Source organism: Engraulis encrasicolus, chromosome 4, assembly GCF_034702125.1.
Source record: "Engraulis encrasicolus isolate BLACKSEA-1 chromosome 4, IST_EnEncr_1.0, whole genome shotgun sequence".
In the NCBI taxonomy this organism is placed as follows: Eukaryota; Metazoa; Chordata; class Actinopteri; order Clupeiformes; family Engraulidae; genus Engraulis; species Engraulis encrasicolus.
The window spans coordinates 37,541,519-37,558,499 of NC_085860.1; the positions used below are offsets into that span (position 1 = coordinate 37,541,519).

Here is a 16,981-nt window from a genome sequence, read left to right on the forward strand (position 1 = left end):
AATGTAATGAGGGCCCAATTATGAGCCCCCTATCGCCCTGGGCCTGGGACAGCTGACCCCTTTGTACCCTCCTGTCGGCTTCCCTGCGCAAAGGCATGCAGAGTCACACAGACACACCTTACGACCTCTCCGTATTTAAGTGGAACAAATCGTTTTCATAATCACACTTTATCTTTTCCAAGGACGTTGCAGCAAAGTTTGGTTTGGAGCCATGACCTTAATGTCGGACACTTGTGTCTTCTCATTTCGACATAGAAGTATGAGTAGGGCTGCCTCTTGGTCAAAGTCCAGTAAGTATTTCTCGAGAAGCAGTAACTCTTTTTACTTGTCTAACTTCACTTGTCAAAAGGGGTTTACAGAGACCAGCAATTTACCAGAGATTAATTTGCTGATGTGATGATTCGCCAGGTACCAGGGAAATAGACGAGTGCAATCAAGATTCACCAGGGAAGCATGTGTAATGCCAACCTGGCGAGCCAGACTAGAACATCAAAAGCTCAGTCTGGCATCGCTCTGCTAGTGAAGCTAAGGAACCAACAGTTGACATGTACCCCCTTAACACACACCGTTCCAACATTGGAACACTGCAACAGTCACTCAAAAACAACGTAACTACCATAGTACTACACCACTATGATAGAGCACAGGGCCTTTAGTACTACATTACGACTTGGTCATTGCCATTCTGGTAACTGCTAATTTATAACAGGGTCTTAAGGGGTTCAATCAGTTCAACGACTCACTACATAGATTCAAAATAGGCTGAAAAAATGCGACACAGAGCATTGCCATAGGACGTCAGGTTTGACGTCCTTTTTGGTCTGACCTGCAACGGTGCAGTATTAAGCTAGGTTTATACTGGTACTGAGCCGGCCGCGACCTTACAGAAACCAGACACCACATCCGCCTCTGCAGAGCTGAATGGACACCTTGGAGCAAGGACGTATGGTTCTTCTAGGCTGAAATGTCCGTCGTTAGACAGACGGTGCGCTAGTAGGCAGTGTGAGTTCCCGTTTGGCCTGGAATTGACGTCATCTGCATCCTTGAATTCTTGGCCGGAAAAAAACGCCACGCCCTCTATTGTCCTGTGAGTGCGGACTTGATGGTAGATCTATGAACACCCACCCACCTCTTATATATATATACGTATAAATTGTTTTGCTCTTTTACGACTAATGATGATAGGATAGTGTGAGAGGTGGACAGGAAGCGAATAGGGAGAGAGACGGGGAAGGGTCGGCAAATGACCCGGGCCGGGAATCGAGCCCGGGTCGGCCGCATGGTAGACGAGTGCCTTACCGGTTGGCCATGGCAGGACCACCCTCCCACCTCTTGAAGTGTGGTTCCTTGTTATGTCAACTTCGGTGCTGTAGAAGTCTAAACCTAGCTTTAGACCATTTTACCAGTTTACCAAGCTGTGTGTGCCGTCTTTCCACATAAATCTCACATTCCCTCTCTTCCAAGAGATGCTCCAAGTGCCGTCTTAACAAGCTTCTGATTTGACATGAATGCTGCAGTAGTACAAAACAGATGTCTCTGTTGTGTGCACTGCTTAGAGAGTACACAGATATAAACACATGTATAGAAGGTGAAGTAATGAGTTGGCGATGCCGTGTGTCTCTCTCTTCACCCTGTAATGTTATGCGCCATGCAAGTGTCTCCACCTTGTAATGATCCGGCTATGCATAATGTCGAGCCAGTGGGAGGATCAGAGAGCAGTGAAGGATTTCAGGGGGGAGAACCAAAAACAGATCAAGTACATTTGGCACCAGCCAATGAGAGACATCCAATTAATGTCATGAAACAGAAAGCAATAGCCACCAAACCTGGAGTGCTAATCTCTTCTTCTCACGCCCTCTCCCACATCATTAAATGTCAAACCTGAAATGCCAATATGTTGAAGGTACAAGAATAGTGTTCGCACGTGTGTGTGTGTGTGTGTGTGTGTGTGTGTGTGTGTGTGTGTGTGTGTGTGTGTGTGTGTGTGTGTGTGTGTGTGTGTGTGTGTGTGTGTGTGTGTGTGTGTGTGTGTGTGTGTGTGTGTAAAAAAAGACAAGACACATGTAGAAAACAGCAATACTTAATCGTGACAAGCTATAATAATGACATGTGCATTTCTATGAACCAGAACACTAGTGTGAAAGTGTGAATGAGGAAGTGTGTGAAAATAGTCATAGTCAGAGAACGAGAGATAGACAGAGGAGTCAAAAACAGACGGAAAAAAAATAGGAAGGACGATGCTGCATGCAGTACCTCGTTTCGAGCAGGTGTGTTGGAAGTAAACAATGGGCAGGCTAGATATGGCTGCGGCCTTGGGGCCCCCACGATTGGCCAAAAGTCAAAAAATGCATAATTGTGACCAGATGCAATATTGAAAAATGAATCCACCATGTCGAGTACAGTATTAAATCTTGTTAATTCTCCTCACCACAGCTGACAGACGTTATCCTTAATTCCTATGACACTATGTAATTTCATCATGAAGTTCGCCTTCCTGGGGGGCCCATAGCAACCTGTAGCTTAGGGGCCCCGGGCCATCTTAATCTAGCCTTGCCAATGGTTCGAGGTAATAAGCAAATATCCCACACATAGTCCATTATGTTTTCTATCTGAACATGAGCAATGCAAAATTGCAAGTGTAATGGACAGGGTGCGGGATACTTACTTATTAAGAAAGACAGAAAAAAAAAGAAGTAGCCTGATTATCATGATGACTGTCAGATCTCTTCGAGACTGGGTCTGACCAAGACCATAACAACTAACGTTCTCAAATGGCATGGTTGAACCACCTCCCTTGGTTTGCTACTGGTCGAGGGCAGAAAAGGCTGAGCCAAAGTTTGAACCAAACATATTCTTAGTCCAAATAGAACGTATGCGCTTAAACCACGTCACTGCCTTGAACACGCCTCTACCCAGGACCGTTGGGAGATGCTCGGTTGATTGGTTCCCGACAAAGTGGGTGGAGTTTCCCGTTGTAGAGGGAATCCGAAAGTACCTGAACAAGCAAATTGCCTGAGTGTGTGTAGATGAGCCAAAGGTGTTCCGTCACCGCGAGGGCGGAGCCTGGGTAAAGATGCGTAGAAGAGTAGAACTCACCACTTGTACCTGGCCGTCTTCTGAGATGCGATGGATCTGGACCTGCTGTCCGGAGTTGGTGAGCGCGTAGTGCAGGGCCTGCTGGTTGGCCTCCATCGGGGCGCCCTCCGCCACACTGCCTCCCTCTGGAAGGAGACACACACACACGCACACAGGCACACACACACACACATGCACAGATGCACACACATGCACAGACACACACACACACACACACACACACACACACACACACGCACACAGGCACACACACACACACATGCACAGATGCACACACATGCACAGACACACACACAGTCTTCTTAGTCCAATGTCCTGCTCTGGCATCACTTAGTCTCTTTTGAAGGAGATTGTAAATATTTGCTCATTGCTCATGCATGTTTGCATTGTGCTCTTCTTCCTAAATCCTCTTGAAACAACATGTATATACGTACATTCACAATGTATTTACAGCAGAGGGCCTGAGCATCCAGTCTGACCGCTGGATTTACATAAGTGTACCAGACAGACACTTCAAATTCTCTCCGATCAAAAAAAATGTCTGAAGAAGGCAAAAAATAGGATTAAGCGAGGCATACCTGAGGTAGCCCAACATAACCTTCATCACGACACAAGGTTTTAATGAGAGGCTCATTAAGCAGATACAGATGTAACGGATGCAAACTAGCTCGAGCATTTCCAACACACAAGCCGACAAAAAAAAAAAAATAGAGCAAATGGGATGTACATTGTATCAACAAGGGATTTGCTGCTACAATAATATCGGTGTAGTGGCTTTATACACTGTTAAATGGCTTGGCCCGATGTAAAGACTTTGGCAATAAGCTGATTAGGGGGGAGACATACATGAATAGATGCCAGCCAAGCAAGCAAGGCCGGGCGGCCAACCGGTCACAATAACAAGAACGGCTGCCTCTGGGCAACACATGCATCATTCTGTACACCAATCAGATCATCAGTGAATACATGCTGAATACACAGGGATGGATGTTAAGCACACTCACAAATGCAAACACACATTGACACGCAAGCGAGCACGGTCATGGTCACACACGCGCATACACACAAACACACGCACGCGCACACACACACACACACACGCACGCGCACGCACACGCACACGCACACGCACACGCACACGCACACGCACACGCACACGCACACGCACACACACACACACACACACACACACACAACCCCGAGGGAACCCCCCCGCATTGCCTACCACCCGTAAAGTCTTGGGCTGTTTCCAGTACATCTGCCAAAGTCTGGCATGTTTACACAGGCCCGAAGCCCCTCCTGTCACACACAGACAAACACACACACGCGTACACACACGCGTACACACACACACACACACCCATCCCTCGGCTTGCAGTGGTCTACAGACAGGCACGACCACGCAGCCTAAACATACACTTCCCCTCTCATCCTGGCAGGCAACAGCAGCTGACATCTTCATTTGCCCCACCCGGCGCGTGCGTACACACACACACACACACACAGAAGAATCACACACACACACACACACACACACACACACACACACACACACACACACACACACACACACACACACACACACAGACAGTCTGAAGAATCACACACACACACACACACACACACACACACACACACACACACACACACACACACACACACACACACACACACACACAAATCCATACCAACACAGATGCAAATGCATACACAATCATACGCACGCACACGCACACTCACACACGCACACGCAGTCGCACACACACACACGCACACGCACACGCAGTCGCACACACACACACGCACACGCAGTCGCACACGCACACGCAGTCGCACACACACACACACACACACACACACACACACACACACACACACACACACACACACAGTGCAGTGCAGTGCACTGTAAAGGCAGCCAGCACCACACCAAGCTCTCAACTCTCCCGACCGCATACATGTGACAAGAAAGGGGCCACAGCCACCAGCTATCTCAGCTGTCCCCAACTGTGGCCACACTGTGAAGCGCCCAGCTGCTGTGTCACGTAGTAGACCCAGCCAACCCCTCTCTTATCAGTGACCACACCACACTTATCACACTCCTTAACCTCCAGGGGATTTCATTTTGCTATTTTGATTTCTGACAGCAAGATAAGGGCCGGGTGGGTGCTGGCCATGGCAGCCTGGTACTGTAACTTGGCAGCCACACAAGTTGCTCTCGAGAAAAACCCCAACCGAGTCAGTCCACACATTCATCACCACTGTGCGGAGCTTGTCGCCCGGATATGGCGGGCTATATTAAGTGCAGCCACAGCAGAGGAGGGCGTGTGTGTGTGAGTGTGTGTGTTTCAAAAGGGCGGCTGTGCCGGTGTGTGTGTGTTTCAAAAGGATGGCTATGTGTGTGCGCGCGTGCCTGCATGCGTTTCAAAGAGGCGGTTCTGTGTGTTTGTGCATGTGTTGTAACAGGGCAGCTCCCTGGGGAGAGAGAGGGGCCCCCGCGATGCTGGCATTTTCAGCTTCGAATGCTACCAGTTGAGCTTGAAGAGGACTCTCTCTCTCTCTCTCTCTCTCTCTCTCTCTCTCTCTCTCCTCATTCATCATAGGAGTGGTGGCATGATTTCCCTGTGGCTGTTTCTTGCTGCTCTCCTTGGGCTGGGCTCGGCAGATGTTCTGTAATGAGGGAGCCCCCCTTGATGAGCTTATGGGCCATTCCACACGCCATTAGGTAACAACCGCCCAGAACCACAGCCGGGAGAGGCCATTTCCGAGGGATGGGGGGGTGGTGTTTTGGGCGGGGTTGGGTTGGGCGACGACGGGACTGAGGGGCCTTAACAGGATATGTTTTTGGGGGGTGTCTTGAGTTGGCTGGCCCCACACAAACAAACAGAAAAGAGAGAGAGAGAGAGAGAGAGAGAGAGAGAGAGAGAGAGAGAGAGAGAGAGAGAGAGAGAGAGAGAGAGAGAGAGAGAGAGAGAGAGACAGAGAGACAGAGAGACAGAGAGAGACAGAGATACAGAGAGAGACAGACAGCAAGGACTGAGAGACAGTGAGAGAGCGAGAGAGTAAGCAATGCAAACACTCGCGCAAAAAAAGACACATATACAGTACACACACACCCCACATAGACAAAAACACACATAAGGAAGCTGTCGGTGCTGACCCGGAGATCATCTCTGACCCCTGGAGTGTCTTGGAGCGGCACTGATGTGTGTACTGAGATAGCTACCATCTGGCCCTACCGTGGCCAACCGGTAGGGCAATCGCCTGCCATGCGGCTGACCCGGATTCGATTCCCGGCCCGGGTCCTTTGCCGAGCCCTCCCCGTCTCTCTTCCAATTTGCTTCCTATCCACCTCTCACACCGTCTTATCAAATAAAGTCAAAAAAGACCAAAAAAAAGTTAAAAAAAGACAGATAGTTACCATCTGCTGCCTCTCTGCTCTCTCGTATGAGCCACGTATGAACAAACACCTTCAGTCTCCAAGCCACTCGTGTAAATAGCCACTCACCCCATCTCCACAACACTCTCTCAAACATAGAACAAAAACTTAACGACACAAGTCATCATCTTGCTCATTTCTTACACACGCGTGCACACACACACACACACACACACACACACACACTCACACTCACACAGTTATTGCTTCTTCACACATGAATACACACACACGCACACTTGGAAAGGAGAGCTCCATCTCCAGCTTTCCCAAGTCTGAAAGTGTAAACAGCCATTAGGGTTTACTGAAGGCCCTCTCTACACACCCCACCCCACCCCACCCCCCATCTCAGTCTCCCCCTCTCCTCTCTGCCTCTGTTGTATTCTAGCTTCAACACTCCTGCGCTTGACATTGCCTCTCTCAGAGAGAGAGAAGGAGAGAAAAGGAGAGAGAAGGATTTACGAAGATATGGAGATACGGAGAGGCAGAGCTGGTGCATTTTGTGGTTGAATCGTGTGTCTAAAGCCTAAATTGTGCCACTTTCTTAGGAATGAGCATATGAAAGTGTGTTTTGCATGTGTGTGCATTAGGGGTCGACCGATACAGGTTTTCTAATGGCCGATGCGATACCGATCACCCTTGGCCGATACCCGATTTCCGATACCCGATACGCCGATACCGATATTGTTAAAAAAGTGTTAAAAATGGCAAAAATCAGTACTGTATCATTAAAAAAAATCCTATCCCATCACATTTTCATCACACCATAACATGAATAACAGGAAAATAACTGTCATGTACAAAGCACACTGAGCAAGTAGTTTTTCAAGCATCTCTAGCCTATACTGTATTATAGCCACCTAAAAAGGTATACATAAGGCATTAAAATTTCAAAGGACTGTGGCTTGACAGTGGTACAATAGCATAGAGCTTGACTGTAAATTTGAAAAATGTTGGGGATGACCAAGATTATTATGGGTTTAAATATGTATGCCTATTTTTTCACCTGTATAGGTGTAGGCCTACTTGATTTACTAGGGCCTTTCACAAAATAAATCAAATCAAATAAATAACAAACAAAAGCCCAAAATAACAAACCAAAGAAATGCAAACAAAACACATAGACAAGTAAAACCATTTTCTTATTTTCATATTATAAAATACATTGCAAAGAATGCCACCAGTAAAAAACACCCCTGTTCAAAATGGTTTGGTCCGCCAAACGGCGGACACCCCTCTATTTTACTCAGATTGGAACATTCACTTGTTGCTGAACGAGGAAGTGGCAGCATGCCGGTGACCTGATCTGTTAAATGTTACAGAACTGTTTTACACAGTATCTAACCAAATAAACTTCTATGAATTGAAATAGCCAGTTTGCAAGTGATGTTTGTTACTCATTAGAGATCGCTAAACAGATGGAAGTTGATAAAGAATGACGCTAAGAAATGCGCATTTTGAAACGCGGTGGAAATTTACACTGAAACATGCTGGAAGGCACTCGTTACAACGCTAGGCAAATGGATGTGAGAAATGACCGAACAATGAACCAGGGAAATAAAAACAGTAGTTTACCCTCGTTGGAAGAGCTGGTTGGTTGCTCAACGAGATGGCTGCATTATGCAGTCTGCATGCTGGTGAGTTGAATGCTACAGAAATGTTTTACAAGAGGCTATTTTAATTTAGCCAGTTTGCAAGTGATGTTTGCTACCTATTAGATGTCGCTAAAACGGATTGAAGCTGATCCATGAATGACGGTATGAAATGCGTGTTTTGAAAGGCGGTGGAAATTAGACACTGAAACATATGCCGGTAGACACTCAGTTACAACGGTAGAAAGATGGCAAATGGTGATTATTGACTGAACAATGAACCAGGGAATTAAAATCAGTACAGAAAATGGATGGAGCTGAAACATTCTCCCTTTAGGCATATTACATGCACATGCCATGTCATTCAGTGTCCACATTAAAATAGGATGCATCTGAAAGTCTAAAACTTCGTGGCAGCCTGCAAGGCTGTTTACTTTACTCTATGAGTGGGGGAGGGGTGACGCAGCTGCGTGCATTGCGGGTCTGCCAGCAACACAGAGCTGCCCGTCTGTAGTCAAAATCTCGGGGTGGGCGTATCGGCCAAAACCGCATGCGTATCGGCCGATGCCGATACACTTAATAAACGCAAATATCGGCCCGATATATCGGCCGGCCGATATATCGGTCGACCCTTAATGTGCATGCCTGTGTTTGTGCGTGTGAATGTCGGTGTTGGTGTATGCCCAATAGATGTATGGATAGCTGTGATTGTATCTGTATTCTCACTGAGAGGAGAGAGTTGTGCTTCAGAGGCTTTTGACTACCAGGTACCATAGGTAACGGTGTTTATGTGCGTGTGTGTGTGTGTGTGTGTGTGTGTGTGTGTATGTCTTACCGCTGTTATTCTGCAAAGACCAAGTGTTGTGCTTGAGAGGCTTTTGACCGCCAGGTACCGTGTGTGTGTGTGTGTGTGTGTGTGTTGTTCTGCGAAGAAGGTGTTGTGCTTGAGAGGCTTTTGACCGCCAGGTAGGTGTGTGTGTGTGTGTGTGTGTGTGTGTGTGTGTGTGTGTGTGTGTGTGTGTGTGTGTGTGTGTGTGTGTGTGTGTGTGTCTTACCGCTGCTGTTCGCCGAGGAGGGTGTTCTGCGTGAGAAGCTCTTGACGGCCAGGCTCTGGCCCCTCTGCTTTCTCCGCCAGGCCGTGCGGCACTTGGAGTCGATGCTCTGCTTGATGCGGTACCAGTCCGACTCCGAGATGGTGAACTTGTGGAAGAGGTGGCCTAGGACGCACAAGAGTATACAAACACACACACACACATTTGCTTACATTAGTAACTCTCGATGTCAAAACCCCAAGATGGCAAAGATGGAAAAGATGCTCTAGAACGCAGAAGAGTATGTATGTACACACACACACACACACACACACAGGCACGCACGCACGCGCGCATACACACACAAAGAATTGTTAACAATCAATGCAATCGGGCTACTAACAAACATCAGCTGAGCATCTACAGCCCACACACACGCACACACACACATCACTCACACTCACCGACAAGTTGAAAAACAAAACATGTAACTAAGTAATTAACATATTTAACCTATTTAGCACACACTATATGCTGCAGAGTCATGCCAATCTAAACAAGATGCAATAGTTCCACTAACATACATCAGCTGTGCATGTCAACAAAGCAGCCTCTGCTATGCATAGGCTTATGTGGCTCTCAAATCCCCTCTGGACTCTTAAGTCTGGCTCAACCACACACACACACACACACTCACATACTCAGACGCACGCACGCACGCACGCACGCACGCACGCACGCACGCACACACGCACACACACGTGTGCGCACACAAACACACACGCATGCTCACATAAACACACACATGCACACAGCAGAGCGTTACTCTGTGCCATCCACCCGTCTCTGACCCACACAAAGTATGCCTGGCTTCATAATAAGTCTGTGTGAGAGTGGTTTCTTTCAGAGTTTAAGTTTGACAAAGAAAAAACACGCACATACGTCAAAAAAAAATTGGGTGCAGGACTAGCTAAGTCACATGATAACGGAAAATAAAGTTTGCAACACCAAGCTCCCGTTTTTCCCATTTAATATGTGACTTAATCTTTCAGAGTCTAGGCATCTGAGCATTAGTTACATGATGCAACTGTCTAAGACCCGGACTGAGCAGAGCCCTGTAGAGTGAAAACTGGTCATTAATCCATGGGTAATCAATCCAGATTTTGCAAATGTGTTGTTTTAAGTGCACAATCAGGAGAGTCTCTGTTCGCCAGTTAATAACTCATTTAAACATTGGCTGACTCGTGGAGGTGATGAACTTGAAAAAAGTTGCCAAGTCGGCCTTTAACAGCAAAGGTTACTCTGCGGGCATCACCACCACCACCACCACGCCCTCTATACCTGTACCTGCACAGGTAAGTCAGCGTACGCGTTCCAAGGTTTGGCTCACGACCATGCGTTCTGTTCCTCTGGGCAGGTGTCCACGTTATCTTCTCCGATTCATCAAACCGCCATTTGCTGTAGCGCTTGTACTTGTACTGCGGCACTCGATGAAAAATTACCCTGTCAGCGGTGCCTGATTTATAGATGAATGGAGTGGCTTGGATTAACGCTAATATGGATTTCCAAGGGGCAGGGCGTCGGCAAGTATGGTGGGGGGATTACAAGGGTGTACAATGTCAGCATCGCTCGTTATAAGCTTGATGCATGTCTTTTATGACTGACGGCAAGGAATATACACAAGGAATAGGAATATACACGCTTGTGCATATGCACAAGATTGTCTGTGTGTGTGTGTGTGTGTGTGTGTGTGTGTGTGTGTGTGTGTGTGTGTGTGTGTGTGTGTGTGTGTGTGTGTGTGTGTGTGTGTGTGTGTGTGTGTGTGAGAGAGAGAGGGGGTCATGTAAGGACAGGGTGCATGAGTTTAGGTGTGGTTGTAGCAACATCATCCCCCGCCAATCCAACCACCACACCGGCATACGAACACAGGTTCAAAATGTTAAATCATCAAGCTTCCATTCATCTCTTCAAGTCAGTTGCCGTATGCACGCACACGAGAATACAGAAAATGGCCAACAGTTGGTAATCGTTGCTTTCAACATGCACAGCAAATTATTTACTGGCTTATACTGTAGATGCAGGTCAGGAGCCCACAATAGAAGAGTGTGTGATCGTTTAAATTCTCATACCACTTCCCTTCCTGTACGCTCACTGACATAACAAATACACAGCAGCACTCACATACAAAAAAGACGAGCAAGTGTGTTACCAGTCAACCGTGACTGTAGCATATGCTACCTAGTAGAGCTTGGCGGAAGAACATCACCACCACATCTGTATGAGGCTTTGAGATAGCAAGCTGATTGCTTATCTCAGTTGTTGGTGCGTTTGCCTTCCATGTCCAAAGCAAGCCGTGAGGTTGCAAATTCGATGAGGTGCGGGATGAACATACGCCTCAAATCAAGAAGAGCCGGTATGTAACAGCAGTGGCGAAAAACCTGACTCTCAAAAGATTTCAGGAAGGCCATACAGGCCGAAACATTCGTTTACATTAATTCAGCATTGGACAAGAGTGTGCGGGATCTTCCTCTGAGGTACCCGCTACCTGCACCTCAAAACCTCTGGTGTGCGTTGGCTTCCTCCTCCGGAAAAGCTGACTACACATTCAATCAGGCCAGCAGGCGGTCACTAACCAGCTGATTGCTAAATTAACCTCTTGGCCTAAACGTTAATGAGCCGTTTTAGTTGACATCACCAGTTGACATCACCAGTGATCGGTGTGCATGTACTACCCAGGGAAGCCCAAAAAGGGGGACAAAGGGGGGTGGACAGTTGTCCCTGGGCCCAGGGACACAGGGGCCCCAGAATTGGGATCTCATTACATACAGTGGGTGGGGGTCCCTTTCAGACTACTTTGTCCTGGGCCCAGCGAAATCCGTCAGCAGCGCTGGTACAACCAACCACTTGATCTGCACGACAGGACTGAGGCGAGGGTTACCGACCTCCAAGAAAACAGTGAGAACACGGTGGTCCGCTTTCACTTGATGGCACTGAGTACAAACACACACACACCCACACTCGGCAGAAGCAAACAAGCGTGGCGGGACATGTGAAGTGCATGTAAACTCCTCGACCCGTCTGGCTCGCAGCCCCCTGTTCCACTCTTGTCTGGAGAGAGGGGTCAATAGACTCGGAGCGAGAAGCAGCCAGTCATTTTCTAAAATAAGAAGAGATAAGAAAAGGGGCTCAAAAAAGGGTGTTTTTCCCAAAGAGTACTTAGTTAAGTGTTATGACGCAGACAGCCGTGAGCAATGGGAGAGGAGAGAAGGCCAGTGTGTGTGTGTGTGTGTGTGTGTGTGTGTGTGTGTGTGTGTGTGTGTGTGTGTGTGTGTGTGTGTGTGTGTGTGCGTGTGCGTGTGTGTGCGTGCATATGTCTGCCTGAATGTCTTCTTGCATCCGAGTGTTTGCACTTGCATGGCAGTATTATTCTGTGTGTGCATGCATGTGTTTTCTTGCATGTGAAAGAGTAGCCACATAGTGATTAGTGTGTGATTATTCTGTGTGTGTGTGTGTGTGCGTGCGTGTGTGCGCAAGCATGCATGCAACGTGCGTGCTTGCCTCTATTCTTGCATGTGAAAGAAAGAGTAGCCTGTCGTCGGATGTAAACCAGGGGAGGGATGGAGGGGGCTCAGGGAGGAAGTACAACAGTGCTATGTGGGATAGCGTTACAAGAGCCCTGTGTGTAGGTGGGTGATGCAGATGACAGAGGGCCAAGTCAGTGTGGCTGGCTCCAAAGGCGAGAGAGAGAGAGAGAGAGAGAGAGAGAGAGAGAGAGAGAGAGAGAGAGAGAGAGAATGAGAGCGCGAGAGCGAGCACTCTACGGGGAGATGAGAGAACACAGGAGACGGACAGGAAGTGGGCAGGAACAGGAAATGAGGTCACATCCTGCAGGGGCACGGCAATGGTTCTAAAGGTCGCGGCTCAAAAGCAGTGAGAGAGGCAGCAGGGGCAGCTGCAGGAGAGGTCATAGACAGGCAAACGTGCGCAGAACAAGATATAGGTCCGCGATGGGGTAGTAGTGCTATGTGGATGTGCACTGGCAGAGACACTACAGGCAATGCTGTGTGGCCTTGGAAAGCAGCGTTACAAAGGCTTGAGGGAGTCTAAGCAATGTTACTGCATGTGGCCTTGAAAACGTATGTAACCAGTGCTGTGTGAGTTGTGATCCATGAGTGCTGGGTGAAAGGATACTATAGGCAGTGCTGTGTGGCCTTGGAAAGGGTACTACGACGCCTTAAGAGGGGTATGCCACTATTTTGGGGCTTAATACAGTTAAAATAGTTGGCTGGGGTTTATAAAGGTGGTAAAGTGTCTTATTTTTCATGTAAGCCGTTGTCTTGCTTTAAGACAAGTTAAAAGAGGGAGCATGTCGCTAAGCCAGTGAAAGTCAATGGATCCGTGTAGCATGCTACAATGCTACACGGATCCATTGACTTTCACTAGCTTAGCGACATATTCCCTCTTTTAACTTGTCTTAAAGCAAGGCAACGCTTCACATGAAAAATAAGACACTTTACCACCTTTATAAACCCCAGCCAACTATTTTAACTGTATTAAGCCCCAAAATAGTGGCATACCCCTTTAAGAGGGTCTAAACCAGGGGTGGGGAACCTACTGTATGTCTCGAGGGCTATTTGTGGCCCCCGATGTAATTTTAATGTTATTCAGCTTCACATGAAATAAGACATATTTTGTAATGGAATCTTAGAAAATACTGTACATTTGCAATACAATTAAGTTATATTCAGGGGACCTAGAGAAGACGGGGTCTGTTTTAAAGGTGGCTGCCTTCAATATAGGCCTAAAGTGCAGGGGGAAATCCTGGTTTGAGTTCATAGTACAGACCTCGGAGGACTTTTACGCCCATCTTTTACATCGGATGAATTTGAAGTGAACCCTCGAATGAAAAAGGTTCCCCACCCCTGGTCTAAACAATGTTACTTTATGTACTATGTGTGACATTGACAAGGGGGGTAAGCACTGCTAAGTAGACTAAGAGGGAAGGTTATCGGCAGTGGGTGGGTGGGCCTTGGGTGGGTCTAAGCAGCACTATGGGGTCCTTGAGAGGGCCTAAACAATGTTACTGTATGCAGCCTTGAAAAGGGGTATAGGCATATGTGGACTGGGAAGAGAGCCAGCAGTGCCATCTGGCCTAGTACTATGTATGTGTCCTTGAGAGGGTCTAAAGAGTGTGCCTGTGTGTGGCCTTGAAAAGGAGTGGAAGCATTGCTATGTGAACTGGGAAGGTTATCGGCAGTGCAGTGTTGCCTTTGGATAGGGCTAAACCATTGAGAGTAAATAGAATGGAGGCCAAAATTCTATTTCATTGTTGAAGCCAAGTTGGAGCCAAGGTTGGACCCAAAAAGACCAAAAAATGGCCAAATCCCATTCATTCCTATGAGAGACATAAAACCCTGTATCTCCCTTAAATGCCACTCCAGGGGGATCATTTTTCGCTCAACTAGTAGGTCCCCTTGCTCTCCAACTTACCAGGGTGGTGATTTTTTGTGGTGATGTTTTATTTTAGAGAGATATTAAAAGTTAAATTGACCAATGAGCATCAGAACATGGTTTGATTGACCGTTAGAAGTCTTGTTGTTGTCCAATCAGCACCTGCGTTTGGCGTTGCTAAGGTGGAATGTAAGTTGGAATGTTCCCAAATCTGGCTTCAAAGCGTTGAATGGCAAATAGCGTTGATTTGGCGTCCATTCTATTTACTGTCAATGGGCTAAACGGCGTTATGTGGCCTTGTGAGGACCTAGGCAATGTGATCTGACCTTGAAAAGACGGATTAACAGGGAAGTATTCGTAGCACCTTTCCGTATTTGACCCTTTGAAATTTTCCGAATGTGAACATTTGTTACCCTGATGAACCCGCTGACATCCACGTTGTCATCACGGTTTGCAGAAAAAGAAAAAAGCGAGTATTTTTCGGGTTGCATCGCAACCCAATTTTCCCGAATGGTCAGACTTGTGGCGTGAGCACTATACCTGAACGCACCTTATTGTGACATCAAAAGGGCCTCAAGTCATTCTGTAGAGAGGCCTATCCAAGCAGTGCCATGTGATCTAAGAAGGGTACGGGATATCTGGTATGGACAGAGTCAGCCCAAAAGGTAGTCCAATGTGGCCTTGGAGCTTTGTGAGATCATGAGGTGACACTCAGAGCAGGGATAATGTATTCAAATAAAAGTTGGATCTTTGCTTTTAATAGTGTGTATAAAAAAAGGACGTATGGTACAGGTTTCATAGATCATTGACTATTCACCATTTGGGGGTTTAAATCCTATTGCCATCAACACAGTATTAGTGCTATGTGGACAGTGGATGTGTGGCAGACAGTGCAACCGAAGACCTGCCCTCACAACAAACGACAATACTAAGACTAAGGCCAAATATGTGCACTGTTCTTACGTAGATTTTTTTAGATGTTCAAATATTTTGGACTGGATTCCATTTTTTTGTCTGTGCTTATTTTCATACCAAAACTAAACCGTTCACACATCTTCCCAATTACTTTTGATACATGCCATGAACAAACTTGCTATGACATTTCCTCAACTTTTTGTCCGCAAAAAAAAATAGCCAGACTAAAAATGTCCTGTCTTTTCATTTTTTTCCCCGGCACTGTCTGGAATGGGCTCAGCTAAACATTGTGATATTCCAGAAACTCTGTGATCTGGAACCCTGCTCATTAATAGAGCAATTTGTCTTGCAGTACTAACACAATCACATGTCCGTCCGCGCATGTTTTTTTTGGAGAGGGCAGGTAGGGCTGGGAAGCCATAGGGGTCAAGAGAATAAAGGCAGCTGTGACCCTAATGCTCGTACTTGGAATCGGACGGTTGCAGGAAGGGGTGTGCAAAAACAAGTCCGACAGGTGGACATAGATGCGTCCAATAGCGGTGAAGATCGCATTTTTGGGACCGAATTAAAGTGAAGTGAAAGCCCGATTGGGAAACTCCAACTCCCACTGTCATTGTGACACAGCACTCCACAACACACAAGTGTTCACTGCACACTGCACACAGCAAAATTGCATTTATGCCTCACTCGTGCAAGAGGGGCAGCCCCCAATGGCACCCCAAGGGAGCAGTGCGGCAGGACGGTACCATGCCACCGCTTACCCTAAAGAATGTGTTTCAGACGGACAGACCGACTGACAGACCGACGGACGGACATACCCTCTAATAGAGATGCTAGGACACATCTAAAAATTTCATGACAATGCATCGCATCGAGCATCACGGCAATGCAATGCATTGAGCGCAACCTACCAAGCAGTAGCAAACATACCCAAAGGTCTGTTGCTGAACATTTTGCTATGTTTTGGCCAAATAAGTCGTTCAATCAAGAATCCGTGGTCAAACATCGCAGCGGTTGAACGTGTCCTAAGTGTAATGTATTGCGATATACAGCATAGAACAGAGAATCCATACATGAGCTTAGGGGTGGGCGATAAGACGATTAAATCGTGAATCGTGATATCGAGTACAAGATCGTCTCGAATCTGCCAAAGTGAAGAAATCGTATAGATCGTCTTGCAGTGAGGATGTTAACTATCACCATCAAAGTGATGTTTACTTACTTGTGTTGTTGTATTCACTTTTATTCTTTACATTATTGTATTCTAATTGTGCACTTTATGAGAGTGTCATCAGTGTGATAACATTTTATTAACTGCAAATTACAAATTGCAAGCATTTCAAAATTGTTTTTTGTTGTTTTAATTTTCGGATGGATGAAAAAAATCGAAATCGAGACTTCATGTAAACAAATTGTGATATGACATTTTTGCCATATCGCCCACCCCTACATGAGCT

General features: G+C 46.8%; 1 protein-coding gene across 1 annotated transcript in view; it reads right to left on the reverse strand.

Annotated features, from left to right (window-relative positions):
- banp (BTG3 associated nuclear protein) overlaps window positions 1-16,981 on the reverse strand; it is an 82,354-nt gene that overhangs the window by 54,784 nt on the left and 10,589 nt on the right. The window contains exons 8-9 of the mRNA XM_063197354.1: window positions 9,183-9,344; window positions 3,097-3,221 (exon numbers count right to left, since the gene is read on the reverse strand). Coding sequence (XP_063053424.1) covers window positions 3,097-3,221; window positions 9,183-9,344 — 287 coding nt within the window. The remainder of the gene's footprint in view (window positions 1-3,096; window positions 3,222-9,182; window positions 9,345-16,981) is intronic.